This window comes from Amphiprion ocellaris, chromosome 12 (genome assembly GCF_022539595.1).
Source record: "Amphiprion ocellaris isolate individual 3 ecotype Okinawa chromosome 12, ASM2253959v1, whole genome shotgun sequence".
Taxonomy (NCBI): domain Eukaryota; kingdom Metazoa; phylum Chordata; class Actinopteri; family Pomacentridae; genus Amphiprion; species Amphiprion ocellaris.
The window spans coordinates 22,638,330-22,654,831 of record NC_072777.1 but is presented as its reverse complement, the minus strand read 5'-3'; the positions used below and the strand labels follow the sequence as shown (position 1 = coordinate 22,654,831).

Below are 16,502 nucleotides of genomic sequence, written 5' to 3'. Positions count from 1 at the left end.
AGATGACAGGAGCAGGAGTCATCCTCACTAATTCAGCTTCCACCTAGAAACAGAAAGACCACAAACAAACACACTGATATACTCTCAAACGTTCAACCTCACAGCCTCAAAATATCTGTTTAGGAAGTGTTGTTTCTAAATTCTGCTGAAAGCATTGACAGACATTCTCTTACAAGGTTGTGTAAAAAGCAGCCTGTCCTCTGAGCTACTGAGAAATCTTCCTGAACAAAGTTTCTACGTGTAAATCAGCTCAACTAAAACTAAAACCTCAGTCAGAGATAACAGGTATCACAAATTATAAACAACGTTCTTTGTTAACTCAGACTTTCTGCTTCAACCTCACATAAAAAGGGAAGTTCAACTCGTCAGGTGACTGAAAATGAACGGCTTGTGCAGTTCTAGATCCAAAAGTAGGATGTTTCAACTCATGTTTTACTACAAATACATGCAATAATAAATAAATACAATGGCTGGTTGTTAGTTTATTCACTATTAATGTCATTTTATATACTGGATTGAACTTGAGCAGTGGAAGAGAGAAGAAATTTAATGAAATTATGGAGATTCAGAGAGATAATGTTGTGCAATGTTAAGTTAAGCGCTGTTTAGTTCAAACCAGCTGAATGTTAAACTTCAGTGCAGCTGAACGGGTTTCAGTTAACCTTAAAGTAAAATAACTTTTTTAAAGGCTAAAATACACAGCAGAGAAATACAGGTTGAGAATGTCATTCTAATAATGACGGACAGCTGTGGCAGCAACTAACACAGGTGTTCAGTGGTAAGTTAGCCACCTGCGTTATTTAGCCCGCTAGCTAACTTAGCCGCTTAGCTAGCTAACGCGTCCGGACCAACCGCTCAAACACGACAAAACACAACTCTTCACAAATCGCTGACTTAACGTACAACAAAATAACGCTACAGCTTAAAAGTATTTATCTTCTTACCGTGTTTTACTTCAAAAACAAGATCAACAGCAGCCACAGATGCTACCAGACATGCAGACCATAGATACATACAGACTAGATACGCTAGCGCGCTGTCTTCTATATTATCTATGGTCTGACCAATCGCTGCTCTCTGGCTCCGCCCTCTGAGAATCTTGTTGTCGTTTGGCTCCACACTTGCTGATGACCACTTCCGGTCTCAGAAAATGAAAAAACTGACCTTTTTTCGGTTCTGTGTCTTACTGATTTTACTTTCTTGTTATTCTAAATATAAAACGAAAATCAAAGCATTTAAAAAAAAATCGTATATCCCTTTTTGATCATGAAAAGGAAAAACGCCTTGTATTTCAATTTTAATTTTTGTATTTTAAAACGAAAATCAAATAACCACTCGTTTTTTGTTTTTCAATATCCGTTTCAGAACGGAAAATCCAAATACCAGATCCGTACACGGACCCAAGAACTCCCTTAAATATGAAAGCATTTAAGATATTTGTCCTCCTTGAGATCCAGTTTGTTAAACAGCTTTTCAATTTGACATCACAATATATTGCATTAATTTTATGTCTTCTTTTGCTTTTCAAGACCTATATACTTTATTTCTAAACAGTTCAAACTTTAAAACTGGTTAATTCAGTTCATGTCTGTTTTTCTGTTTAAACTTTTGATACATTTCAATTCAATTTTTGAAAAACAAGAAGATTGAACAATAAGATTTGAACTTTTACATACATACTCCATCCTGCTTCTTCATAGCTTTCTGTAATTGTAAAGTTTTGTGTTCAGATTTGTACACGTTAAATGAAATCCTAGGCTTTCAGTGCTTACACTTCACAAGCTTTAGCAGCTAAGATGACGCCTGCCATTTCAATTGTTTTCATTACATCAGCTTTTTCAATTTGCATTTTGATTGCCACTATGGTTGGAATATTTGCAGTGTTTGACAGCAAAGAGTTTTTTGAACACATAAAATTCATTACTTCTGCAAATGTTGGATTTACCTGATTCTTTATTGCACCTTCTGAATGCAAAGCCAATAAAACAATACCCAGTATCTGATCTTTCTACAGTACATTGTCACAACATGAGTATTCGCTACAACCTAATTGATACATCAGTAACTGGGCGTTCATAGATATGTCTGTATCGGTATACATCTTATCCAAATATCCTGATATGAATGTCTGTTTTTTTTTCTTTTAATGGAGCATAATTTCTTAACAGATGGTTCAGGAATGGTGCCATCCCATACCTCGAAGGAGACACAGGCGTCTTGGTGGCCACTCATCTTTTCACTCAGTTTTTGAGGCTTTATCCCACATTTCCACCATTTCTTAATGATGGATATTATTGTACTTCAAGAGATATGCAGTGACTTGGACATTTTCTTGCATCAATCCCAACTTATGCCTTCATTTACCTTTTTATTGAGTTGCTAGGAGTGCTCTGTTTGTCTTAATGGTGTAGTTACATTAAGGAGTACTGATTCACCAGTGACTGGACCTTCCAGATTAAGGTGTCTTTATACTACGATAACTTTCAACACATTCCCTGCTCTCAGATGATCCCCATTTTATCAACTGTGTGACTTCCAGCACCAAGTGGCTGCACCTGTGTTGAATTAGGTGAGTCACTTTAAAGGGTACTTATGCAATCACTTATTTTATATTTTTAATTCACTGACAACAATTTGTAGAAATCTGTGTTAATTTGACATTAAAGAGTCTTATGCAAATTATTCTTGAAAAGCCATATTAAACTGACCGTGATTTTATGTTGAAGAGCAATAAACAGCTAAAATTCCAGGATTAAATGTTTTTTAAAATCACTGCAGTTTGTCCAGGAGAGTGTTTTGAACAGATGCAGCACATGTAGCATAGTAGGTATTACAGCTGAGAGGATGGTGTGGAGTCAAGTGGTGTCTTAATGGTAAGATGCTCCCTAATTGGTGAAATATATTTCTGGAAGATTAAGAAACAATGAATTTTCTCTTTTCATTTTACTTATTATACTATATATATGTATACAATATAAAATTGTTTGACAAATTAGACCACCCAGCATTAAGTGTATGCCACCGCTGCCCTAAATTAACAATATTGCTGATGACAAAAATATCTTTTCATGTTTCTGTAATGATTAATCCACCAATGTGTGCAAGCTCTTCAGTCAAAACAATATATTTAATGCTAAAATATAACTATTGTTGATATCCATGGATTTTCAAATTTACTGTTTTACAATAAAGCAGAAAAAAAACAGTAAAGCACCTCAGTATTTTTTTTATTGAAATGCCAAATTACAGTTATTGCTTGCATTCCCGATCAGAAAGATTAGTTTTAGTGGTTGTATGTTATTCTTGATTAATTTTTGACCTCTCAGAGAGTTCCAGAAACTACTTGGAACTCAGTAACACAAAAGACACCAAAAAGTACACAAAAGCAATGCTAGCAAGAACGCAAGTTGGTATCAGGGCCAAAGGAGGTCAAACAAAATATTAAGATTTTTGGTTAATATATTTGAATACAGACCGTTTAGTTGTTCCAGTTTGTTATTTGCCTAATAAATAACAATACAATTTCTAGTTTGAAACAAGTTTTTGACAGATTTCTAAAAGATTTGTGTTTTGTCGTTTTTTTATGATGGGTGGTCTAATAAATTTGTTCAGCACTGTATATAAAGAATTTCAGTAATTATATTGATATTGCAATTTTCTACATCGGCCCCAAACATTAAGTATTAAGCATCAGTCAGACTCTAGTTTTAACAGCTGACAAAGCCTAATTTTAGACAGTATTTCTACTACAAAGTGCTTAATTAATTGTTAATACGCTACAATATAATAATGCTTTCTCCTTATCTTACATCTAAAGTTTCCTCTAAATTTACCCTGAACTTGCAGGCAGAGACATCTGCTCTGAGGTTGTGAAGTGACATTTCGAGTCGGTGCATCACCTCGGCTCGATGAGGTGGGTGGAGGGAGACACCAGTGAATTCCCTCAGCACAGTGGAGACACTCGACAGCGATTTTCCACGCCGACATTTATTAGATGTAAAAAACAAAAATCCCACAAGTCAAAAAGTTAAAGGGGGGATATTCATCATCTACCACATTTATTCTAAATCAGGCAGCGTGTAAGAGGAAGAGGACGGTGGTGAGGAAGTAGACGACACCGAGACGGGGAAGTCTGTCATGGTATTCAAATGAAATGTTGAAACTGATGAACTGATACGACCACATTATGGTGATTTCTTTTAATGTTTATGTAAAAAAAAAACAATGTCTTTCCATTTGATTTTGTTGATTGAGACAATGTGACACGAAGCTGTTATTTCTAGAAGTCAAAGTAAGTGATTTTAAGGGAAGTTTAAGCTGATAAACATCACATGCAGGAGCTGTGCCACAAAAATACTCAATAAGATTAAGGTGAAGCATCTTTCCTTTTATCCTGCCTCATCTGTATCTACTCCTGTCTTTATCCTTGGACTTCTTGGGCGAGCGACTGCGACTCCGGTCTCTGTGGCTGTGGCCTTTATCTCGACCTTCTTTCCCATGTTTCATCCGCAACTTGCTGTGTTTGTGGTCTCGGTCTCTGGACCTGGATCGCGATCGAGAGCGTTGACGGACGGTTTTCCTGTCACGCCGGCTCTCATCACTCTCCTGGAAATGTGGGACAAGAAGGGAAAAACATAGTTAGGACAAAAGATCAAAAAGTTACGTGCATGAGGTTGTTTTCAAAGATTTTTTCGTCTCTCTTGTGGTTTTCATGAAGGATAATTTTGTATTTCGGTTTGTTTGTATTTGATTTGTTTCAATTACAACCACATTTTCTCAAGTATGAAACAATTATTTTTTCCTGGAAACTGTGTTGGATAAAGTCAGGGTCATCTCATATTCCAGGCTCCATTTATCTGAACCTAAAAAGAAAACAATCAGTGTGTTTTTGGGAAACGTACAACATTATGTGGCAACTCTTTCTAAAGCATGACGTGTTTAATCAAAGGATTATGGATGTGTGTATGTGGGTGTGGTTAGGTTTACTGATGACAGACAAATCAAGGTAATTCTACAGTCTTGTAATAGCCTAAAAAGAGCCATTGTGTTGAGAGCTTATTCATCCTGAGTACAAGGTTTGACTCACCTCTGGGACTAACTACTCACCTCGTGAAGACTTTTATTTGATTGTTATCAACAGATCTGACTTTGATTTTTCAATCATAAAGTGCTACCAAGAAATACTGTCGATTAACCCCCCCAAAAAAAGTGACTGAAGATATTTGTGTTCCTTGAGATCAAATGTTTGCAAGTCCAAATGCTAAAAACTCTCAATCCCAAGTACATTATAGGCTTTGTCACATTTTTACTCACTGTGGGCTCATTTTTCATTGCAATATAAAATTCTGCACCTTTATGAAAATAGCACAAATATGGCTAGGAGCAGAACAAATGTCTTGTAGTTGTGTCTTATCTGCTCTGTATAAACACAGCCTGCAATTCTACTGGATAGTCTGTAAATTTTTTGTCATATGACTGTTGACTGTAGCCGAGTCACTTGTGGCTTTTCGTTTGTGCTGTGCAGTGCAGAATCTGGTTACCGCAGATATATTATATATATATATATATATATATATATATATACACACATGCATGTACACTGACTACCTAGAAAGGACTGCTGCACTGCGTTTGCTTCTCTAACACATGGATATTGTTGTGTTAATGGTGTCTGGCTGAAAAAGTGACAACATGAATTATTTTGTTTTCACAAACAAAAGGCCAAAAATGAATGATTCATTTTTGGCCTTTGGTTTGTGAAAACCCTCACAGGATGCAGTGGAACAAGTTTAATTCTTAGGGGCCCTGCTGCACAACCCAGAGTACCCAAAGGATCCACTGCCAACGTCCTGGTGCCAGACCCCTTAGGACACCCTGAGTGGTCCTCTCATCCATACCTAATGTTACAGAGCATTTTTGACCACATAAGGGGGACCAACACAGCATTAGGCAGGCGGTCTTAATGTAATGCCTGATTGGTACATATCTTAACACAGCACATGTGCATGTGTGGCATACAAGAGAAGATGAGGCCTGGATTGTTTCCTACAGAGTGGAGTTCTAGTGGCTCAGTTATGCTTTGGGGGTGTTTTTGCTGGCTTGATTTGAGTTTACTTGTCCATTTAGAGGGAAATGTCACTGAAAATCAGTGTAAAGCTGCTCTGAGTGACCACCTTTATCCTGATAAAACATTTTTATCCCAATGAGTGGTCTCTTTCGGGATGATAATGCTCCTACGAGATGTCACTGAATGGTTTATGAGTATGAAAACGATGTGGATCAGATTCTATGGTCGTCACAATCACCAGATCTTCAACACTCACAGGAGATTTAGGCCCAGTTTGTAAAATAGTGCTTTCCATCACCGTCATCAAAACACCAGATGAGGGGGCATGCTTTAAGAATGGTGTTCATCCCTCCAGTGGAGCGCCAGACTTGTAGAACAAATACCAAAGCACACTGAAGCTGTTGTGGCAGCAAGTTCTGGCCCAACACTTTACTGAAACATTTGGTTTTTTGTCGTCCATCTGCAGCTCTGCAATGCATTTATTGAATCATTTAAAATCAAGTGATCACATCTCTGTATTTTTGTCAATAGTTTACAAAATTATGACACACAACTCTGTGGTCCAAAAAAAAGTGGTTTATTTTTATTTATCTCAATTTTAAAGTAATATTTTCTTTAAAAACAGAACTTCCTGCAGATGTAGCCATCCATCAGCACTCTGAGCTACATTTGAAATAGCTTGCGGCACATTTGTAAACACACCTTCTTTTATCTCTTCTTTAACAGATTGTTCTCTGTGTGCAAGTCATGACAGAATGACAGATACTTTTTAATGACAATAAGGAAACCCTAAATATCAAAGGTCAGCGTAAACAACTTAGATCAATATCAAACCACATTAGGCCGCCAGCCAGGTAATCTCTTACAATACAAATGCAGGTGCCGTAAAATCAACGCACGTACGGTAATAAAGTGGCAGCAAGCCACCACTGACGGTAATAATAGGAGGAAATAGAGGAAATAAGGCCTGTTTGAACATGACAGCTGTAACATTTTGACTTTCAAATATCTGCTTCTTGTTTTTTGCTGTGTAGACTCAGTTTTTACATGTAGCTGGAGTGTCCCAGACAGAATTTAGCATCTCTGGCAGAGCTGCTGCAGAAAATCCGCAACTGTAAAACTGCTTCAGCACTCTCTGATCTTTCCTGAGTGCTTTTTATGTAAATAATCGTATTCTTTACATAATCAATTAGATCTTGGTACAGGCTGACAAACTTTGGCCCAGGTTACCCACCTCCTTGAAGGTGTTGTACATGTTGCTATTACACATACTTGATGGTTTAAAGGGTTGAACCCCAAGCAGTTTGTGGGGCTTTTTTTTTTTTTTTTTTTGCTCTCGTTACATTTTTACTCACTGTGGGCTCATTTTTCTCTGCGATATAAAGTTCCTCTATGGAAACAGCACAACCATGAGTTGAAACAAAGACAGCTCAGAAATGTCTTTCGTGCCGTGCATAAGATAAATTTTCAACAAAATGTCATCAATCATAAAAAAAGAAATACCGGAAATTGAAATTATTTGATTATTTTGTCTACAAAAATTTGAAAAACATGGAATCAACCAGTCCAGCACTTTTCTAAGTGTCCACTGTTGTATGTATACTTCAAAAAAGTAGTGATTCTACACAAATACACATATATTTTTAATTTGCTTCCATATTTGTTTCCAGTTTCTGCAGTTCAGCCGAATATTTGACACATGATTGTTGATGGCAGTAGAATCACTTGTGGCTTCTCAGTTGCCCCATGTTGCAACTGAGAAGCTAAACAGAAATGTGGGCTTTTAGGCCCATCGACTGGTTTTGGGGTTCACTGGGTGAATTTCTACATTACAGCTGCTATGATATCACATTTTCTACTATATAACTGTTGTGACAAAAATATTCCAACATTGACTGCCTCTTTACAGCAAAATTGTCACACCAATGCAAAAATAGTTAATCAGAAAATCATGTTCAGACTATGATATTCAAAGTGAAACCTTTGTTTTTTTCCCCATTCCAGTAATTCAGAGCTTTTTCCTTATCTTGTCCGGGAAAATGAAATTGGCACACAGCCTGGTGAAGCTTGTGTGTTTGTGAACATCTGAGCATGTAAAGGCCTGTTCAAAGTATCAGGTTTGCACAGTAATCTGAAACTGCTTTGTCACTTTTCCTGGAGTTACCCAATAATAATGCAAATACATCAGTAAACCTGCTTCTTGTAAGAAGGCTCTTGTGTGTCTGACTGACAGTAACCCGGTTGTTTACAAAACCACAAACACACAGAAACGGTATCTTTGCTAAACACGCTTTAACTACTCATGGCACGTCAGTTTAATCCCATATTAAACATTAGAACTATGAATTTATAGCCAAGCAAATATAAACAGGTTCTGGTGTTATTTGAGTCCTTGCTGTAGTTTGTTTTAGTTGAAATTTTGTATCTTTATTTCCTGAGGTGCTCAGGTGTTTCATCACACAGGAAAAGCCCTAAATATGAAATACTGCTCCTCCACAGGTGTCACCTTTGATATGTGATTGAGAAGTTCATGAATCAGCTGGGTAGAATAAAGAAAGAGCTGAAATATTGTGAATATTGATTATTAAGTATTAACACAGTGTCTCCATTTTTCATGTTAAAACTGCAACAACATTTTCTCAGAGACTCGGAAAGCATAAATTTACATCAAGCAGACATTTCAACAAATATTTATGCATGTGACGCTGCTCCACTGCTGTAAATTAACTAGAACTTGGGCCTAAACTTCTTATTTCTCCATGTGTGTGGGACTGTAATACCTGGCATCACATTATACTACAACACGTGCATTAACTTGTGGCTAACACCTGAGCTATGTAAGCTGTTCCAGGAGAACATTGTGTGTCCCCCTCTGCAAAAAGTCAAATATTCAAAGTTTAAAGAGGTGGCTCACTACTGGTTTGGAACATTCAGATCTGAGCACAGCCCAGAGTTAAGGTCATGCGATTTGAGATGGGCAGAGTGTGGAAATCTTCAAAATAAAACTTAAAACTCACCTATTTCAACTTGGCTTTTATCTTGTGTGTTGTATTTTGATATGCAGGTTTATTTTCATTTCTTATGGGTTCTTTTTATTATTATTCTTTATATTTCCTACTTTATTTCTCTTCAAACTCATACTCTATATTTTTGTTTAGCTTAAGGTTGCATTTGATGGATGACTAGGGCTATATCAATAAAATTCTACTAGTGTGGATAGCATTATACAAACACAAAGTTCTCATTGTCCTGTTAACAGTATGAACGCATTTGTACCTGTAGCTTCGAGATAATACAAGGCTATTGCAGTAAATTATTGCAGAAATAAAAATGCAGGGTCACAAAAAGCCCAATAATTCATTCTATGCTCCTTATTTTATCATGGGGAGAACCGATGTTAGAAAACAGTGTTGGCTAAGTGACTGAAATGTGCAGTAGATGCTGCAGACTGAAGGTACCTTGTGCTTCTTGGACTTCCTGCTGTTCTCGTCATCTGAATGATGGTGATGCTTCTTCTCCTTGTGTTTCTTCTCAGAATGCCGGTGACTCGTCGCCTCCTCTTCCTCATCGATTAGCAGGTCGTACTTGGAACTTTTGGGAAAGTTATGGAAATCTTCCAGGAAGGTGAGAAAGTCAAAGCTGAGGAGGTCTGCCAAACCAAACTGCCAAAAAAGTACAAGGTAACCGGTATGTACGGCTGCATGCTGTAGGATCCTGTGTTATGACACAAAGCGGAAAAACTGGGAAATTCAATCCCGGCTTATTAACATCACAAGGATACTCTTGTTTGGGCTTCACTTGATCCTTGAGAGCCAGTTTGGATCGGTTCTCCACGTCCTTCTCGTAGGCTTTGAAGTCATCTTTAGTGTATTTCCCACCTTGGACACGGAGAAACTCAATCACTGCTTATAAAACCTGGTGATAACTCAACAATGAATGCAGAAACTAGCTCCCCCTCGGTGTTCACTTCAAAGAACATAAATAGAAACATTCAAAACACACAAACCACTGAGGTTTCAGCCTTAGTACCTTTCCCTTTCCATTTGATCTTTGCAACCGACTGGCTGAAGTCTACATGAATGCGACGATCATCGATGAGCACATTGTCCATTTTGAAGTAGGCCTTTTCACAGTCTTCTTGCTGGAGAGACAAAGGACATAAACAGAGGGAAGAAAAGTTGAACTAGAAGAAAAAGTGATTGACAATCTATTAATCAACTTCAACTGCAACTGTGATTACAATATGTCCTTTATGTTTAACAAAAATGTCAATTTGCATCAAATTTGAACTTTTAATGGAAATTCCTCCAACTTTCTCCTTGAGAGTTTCTTTGCAAATTCCACACTCAAGAAGCAGACAAACAATACAAAAGAACTCTACATAAAAGTTGGCCCATTCTGATGTTTTTCTAATCTCACTGCAGGGTGTAGAATGACAGACTGAACTGTTTCCAAAATTGTCCTTCATTTTGTGTCTGTCATCAGATACCTGAGGACAATCAAGGTCTTCATCAGAAGTGTTTACAGAGGAGATGTTTAAAGTGAAGTGCCAAACCGCTGTTTCAAACACATGCTCATATTTTCAACATACCGAAGGGGGAGGGCAGCCTCTTCATAAAGACTGACAATGTGACTGTCTTCTGTGCAAAACTAGACTCAAAAAACTGCATTTTACATATCAGTCAATACAAGACCTCTCCATAGGCGAGTGAAATTTATACCTCCTAATTGCCACTTATCCTTCATGTTCATGCCGGCATCACTTTTGGCTCATATACAACAACAACTAGTGAAATTACATCAAATCACTGTGTTTTATTACTGGATGACACTGGCAGGAGTCTAAGGAAAAACCCATTTTATCTACAACAAACCACCCAGCGCCCTCTAATGGTGTAATTATTCACTGCACTTGTCAAAACTGTTTTTTTCCCATTTCTCTTCAGTCAATTAAGGTGTTCAAGAAAAGTGGAAAAGTAGAACATCGCCACATTTCCTCCCTAAAAAACACTATCTGTGGAGGATTCACCAAAGTCACTGAAAAATATTGTAGTGCGTTCAGTGTTCCTCATTATTTCACGTGTGTCAATTTATAAGTTTAACACAGGGAAGTTACCTTGAGGAGGTGGAGATGGTAATTATCAGTCATAAAACGGGGCAAATTCCACGACGTCCAAGTTTCCATGATGAACGACAAGTCAATAATATACTAGGCCAATGGTAAATATAGTATTATACAATATATTTATCTAACTTTCACTTCTCTATTATGAGTCCAACAACTCGTAAACATATAATGAACACATCCTTACAAGAACAACTTGACTTTATGACAGATTTTCATAATTCATTTCCTGAGAGGGGTTTTCCATTTCATTTGTGACTTTCACCAGATATACCGTATTGTAATATATGAATGTAAAATACTGATAAGTTTGGTACTGTGTCATACTTCCTCATCAAGACAAAAAACACTCAAATGCATCACACAAAAGACAGTGAGATATCGAGGTGCTGCTAAAGATATACTAGTTGTGTCACCAAAAATCAGACCTCTCAAAATTCTGCTACTTTTAGTATGTTTAGGATCATTTTAACTTATCTGAAGTGTCTCAGAGGCTGGAAAGTCACTCTAGAAATAAAATGTATTGTGATAATTAAAGAAAACAAGCATGTTTCCCAAAATGCTGAACTACTTCTTTAAACTGTAAACTCTTATAGATTTGTAAAAAATCTGCTTGTGATCCACCTCCCTTATATCGGGACATTGGATATTCCATACATCATGGACATGTCACTGGATTTATTTATGTTCAGTCTACCTGTACCTTAAATCATTTATTTGTTGATCCAATTCTAAGGTTATGCAAATAAAAAACGGGTTGACTGGTTCCTTGGTTGGTCGATTTGCTCTCATCCGACTTTCCCACTGGTTGAACAATTGCAGGTGCTACTTTCGTCTGTGTTGTATTCATCACCAGCTGATACAGTTCTATTTTAACCGTGTTAAAATAATTTAATATGCTGCAAACTGTACATTTTTATGATTATTTGTAATTTATTTAGGCTAATACGGGCAGCAGATGAAGTGTAGTTAGTACACGGTGGCTGACTTAGTTCATATACAGAGAACTTACAGAATTTCTTTCCTTCATGACCAAATTAATTGGTTGAAAAGTAGGTATGATTACACACATAAGATGCTCACCTTTTCAAACTCGATAAAAGCGTAACAGAGGGAATCTCCACTTTTCCAGTCTCGGATGATCTCACAGCTACACAAAACACAAGAAATATACCTTTGCAGTGAGGTCAAAAGGTAACGTAAAGCAAAATGTCAGACCATGTAAAATTTCCACAGGTACAAATCATTTCTAAACAACTAAACAACAAATATTTTGGTGGGCTTAAAGGTCAGCGTCACCTTTTAATGGACCCAAAGCGGGAGAAGATGATTTCCAGGTCTTCATCTGTGGTCACTGGGTTCAGTTTGCACACAAACAGCACGTTGTCTGGAGGCTTCACATCTGCGTCGGGGAGATCACCCACCTGAAAGCAGGAACAACAGGGGAGTGTAGGACTGAAGCTTCGGTATCTTCAGCAGAAGACTGAGAGCAGAGTTTCTTTGTCTCACCATCTCCAGCAGGATGGCCTGAGTCTTAGCCTCTTTCTCCTTCAGCCTCTCTTCTAGTTCCTCGGCTCCTTTCCCCTCTGTATCATCGATCACTTCATCTGCTCCAATACGGCCACTCTGCAAACCCAAGGCAGAAACATCTGGGGTTATTTTGGCAGTACATACTGTATTTACATTTTGCTAAAGCAATTTTTCCATCTTCATTTCTGTAGATAAAATGTGCTTTATCTGTACTATCTTGTTTTGAATAATAGTTTCTTTTACAAACATTGAAAGAACCTGGACTCAGCATGTAGAACAGTTTTTCAACTGCCCACAGGTGTTAGCAATACAGGAAACAACATTGCAGCTCTACATACTACAGATATTTACCAACTTAGGTTTTTAATTTGTTTCAAAACTTGTCTCATATCCGCTTTGTGTAAACAACCTGCAGTTCAGTGCGGTTCAGTCAAAAAAAATTAACTGGATTGTAGTCACATGACAGTGAATTTGACGAAATGTCACAATTCTAAGTTTAGACTTGGATAATTTTTCCTACAGACAGGCACATCACACATGATTAGCTAATGCACTGTTGCAGAGTTGAAAATCTTACAATTCTTTCTGTTTTTACAGTTTCTCACTAATAAATGGGGTAACTTTAGTGACATTTTAAAAAAAATATAACATGCTTTTCACATCGTTCTGTAGGTTTTAGGGTTCAAAGAAGCAATCACTGTTTTTTGGAACTGTGTTTCTATGACACAGTGGTATCGTACTCACATCTAGCTGCTCTTTGGTGGGCTCAGGTGATCGATCAGGAACCGGCAGGTCAGGAGGGTCATCAAACGGGTCGTCCAGTATAACGGTGTGATTTATCCTGCAGCAAAAAAGACTTTGTCTTATCATGATTGTGATACTATTTGCTCTAACATTTTGCTGGAAAGTGATAATAAATGCAACCTTAAATGAAGACACTGTGTTTAATTTTTAGTATCATCTGTCCAGTTAGAGTCAAACCACAAGTGTTATATGCTACATATACATTTTTTCCTGACTCACCTGATATCCTGAAATGGGACAAAATCCTTGTCAACAAAGGCCTCATTGATTTTGGTCAAGATGTCCATGCCTTCTGTCACTTCCCCAAACACAGTATGAACTCCATCCAGATAGTCCAGGTTCTCTCCAGTTGTAATAAGGAACTAGGCAGAAGAAAACCAATAAAGTACATCATGTAACAACAGAAGCAGAAATGTCTGTATGTTTACAGCCATGATTTCATAATGAACGAAGGCATTTTCTGTGTTTTCTGGTCTGGAAGCTTTTCCAGCTTCACAGATCAAACAACACTCTGAATGTCAATCTTATTCACCTGGGAACCATGTTGATCATTTCCATTGTTCACCATAGACACCGTCCCCCTCTTCCTGTGTTTGATGCGTGGTGCTTTCTCTGCATCAAAAAAGCGGGCCTGGTCCCCATAGAGTTTGCTAATAACACATAGGAGGGAAAAATGTAATTGTGCTCAATTTGCTGTGTAAAAATGAACATTTGCGACAAAGAAGACTGACCTGTAAACAGATTCTCCGCCACGGCCTGTCCCAGTGGGATCTCCAGTCTGCATGATGAAGTCTCTCTGAACAGGAGACAAACAAACTGTTACAGCATGCTGGACACAGCGTAACACTTCAAATATACAATATTGCTATATTTTTGGAATTTAGGTCAGGAAATTTGTTTGTTAGAATATGAATATCAGGGAAAGTACTAAACAAACAACATTGAAATATTCCCCAGCTCTCATTCACAGTCAATCTAGGCAGCATGAACTACGGTAGAGGAAAAACCAAGCAGTAACTTTGTGCAAAGCGTGTAAATACCATATGTACGTACAACTTAGATATTTTTGATGCTGTTATTCAGTTTCGCACTTGTTGTAAACCTTGTGATACTTCCATGGAATTACTGAGAACAATAGTAGTGTTATGATTATTGAGAATTCGAACCTGAGCACTGCCACATTAACTTGTCCATAAACATCCCCAGTTTTAGTACTACTACGACAGTATGCTCCTGAAAGTCTGGTGACAAAGAGAAACAATACCAAAAGAACAAATTGTGTTTAGTGTCCGTGTATAGTTTGTGTCTGCAACAGAGGTATTTGGGTAATGTTGACTAGGGGTCAATCGACTGTTTGTCTGCTCAGATATTCAGCATATTTCCTACTATCATTATCTGTATTTCTTAAACCAGTTTCCAATAAAATATAATAATAGAAAAATGCGCTACTTTAACTCTGATGCAAACCACCTGTCTGTTATCTGTCTGTGGTCTTAAGCAATGTCCTGTCCAAATCACTATTTGATTGATTACACATCACAAATAATAGCAAATCAACCCTGAAGGAAAAAGGTTAAAGAATAACATAAATAAACAAAGGCATTTCCACAAAATTTTAGGACAGAGTTTGTGTCACTGACATCAACATTTTATTCTTTTTACTGCATATTGCTTCCAAATACCAGTTATCAGTCTCTCTGATTACTTGATCATTTGTATTGGTCATGAAAAAAAAACACGTCAACCCCAACTGTTGGTATAATTAATTAATAGGTATAATTATACCTGTGCGGACACTTATTATCTTTGTTTATAGCACAAATGTACATTACTTTTTGCACTGTATCATCACTCTGACAATTATCATTTTGCACTACTGTGTTTATATATTCCTTTCTAGCTTTGTAAATATCTGTATATATTGTGTTAGATTTATTTTTATGACTCCTATTTTTTTCCTCTTCTTCTTTCTATAGTTTTTTTTGCTGTTCTCTTTCCTTATTCCTAGAATGCCACCAACAGCCAAAACCAAATTCCTTGTATGTTGTGTACCTATCTGGCCAATAAAGCAGATTCTGATTCCCATTCATCGGGAGAGACAAATTTAGTTTGTACCACATTTGAAGTAAAGCTGCAATGACTAATTGGCTATTTAAATGGTTGTCTGGTATTAAATTAATTAATCACCAACTATTTTGACAAGAAAAAAAGTCAAAATTCTCTGATTCCAGCTTCTTAAATGTACATATTGTCTGGTTTCCCCACTGATCTATGGTAGAAAATTGAATATCTTAAGGTTGTGGACAAGTCAAGACATTTGTCATGTTGGGCAACAATGACAGTATCACCGTTTTCTGACATTTTATCTATCCAACAACTTTTCAATAAATTGAGAAAATAATTAATCAAAATAACTGTTAGTTGCAGTTGTATTTTGCACAAACATGACATTAATTTATACCTGCGTTACATATGTATGTAAGGAACTGTTTGGTTTTACCTGCACATTGTGGATGAGGCAGTAGTTGTAGTATTTTATCTTGCATAATTTCAGAAAGTTTAGGCAAGCTGCAAAAAAAAGCAGAGTTCAAAATATACAAACAGTCATTAAATTTAGCAAATCTTTAACGTTAGTGTTAAGATGTGGGTGTGTGTTGCTTTGTTCTACTTTTGTTGGTGCGGTTTACATTTCATGCTAATGTTGAATAAATGAACAGAAGCCAAACAAGCTAACTGCATTAGCTAGCACCCACTCTTTCTGTAACTCAGATCGCCAACGGCTAACTCAGCTAACAACCAGTTAGTAAAATTAGCTGCTCTTATGTGCAAAATGCTTTATTTTCTTACTTTTAGGCCTTTCATCTGTAAACAAATCAATTACAATATCGCCCAGCGTCGTTTCAAGGAGCACCGCCATCCTGACGTTCCTGCTCTCGCGAGAAGACGGCTTGTGGCTCAACACCCCGCGCCTGCGCA

The 16,502-nt window shown here is 37.2% G+C and overlaps 1 protein-coding gene across 1 annotated transcript; it reads right to left on the bottom strand.

Annotated features, from left to right (window-relative positions):
• Positions 1-3,969: 3,969 nt before the first annotated feature.
• On the bottom strand, positions 3,970-16,488 carry ppil4 (peptidylprolyl isomerase (cyclophilin)-like 4). Its single transcript, XM_023292632.3, has 13 exons — positions 16,374-16,488; positions 16,027-16,094; positions 14,258-14,322; positions 14,059-14,176; positions 13,746-13,888; positions 13,467-13,563; positions 12,702-12,818; positions 12,492-12,616; positions 12,276-12,342; positions 10,097-10,208; positions 9,849-9,945; positions 9,526-9,658; positions 3,970-4,605 (listed from the first exon to the last, which is right to left on the bottom strand). The coding sequence occupies exons 1-13, from the start codon at positions 16,441-16,443 to the stop codon at positions 4,399-4,401; spliced, it is 1,419 nt and encodes a 472-aa protein (XP_023148400.1). The 5' UTR covers positions 16,444-16,488; the 3' UTR covers positions 3,970-4,398.
• Between the last annotated feature and the right edge of the window lie 14 nt (positions 16,489-16,502).

Excerpts from the sequence above, each read along its gene's own strand:
- ppil4 (XM_023292632.3), bottom strand. The coding sequence starts at position 16,443 with ATGGCGGTGCTCCTTGAAACGACGCTGGGCGATATTGTAATTGATTTG. Across the intron at positions 14,177-14,257 it reads GGCGGAGAATCTGTTTACAG|CAAACTCTATGGGGACCAGG; the intron begins GTCAGTCTTCTT and ends ATGTGTTATTAG. Across the intron at positions 9,659-9,848 it reads CAAGTGAAGCCCAAACAAGA|TTCCAAGTACGACCTGCTAA; the intron begins GTATCCTTGTGA and ends CTTTCCCAAAAG.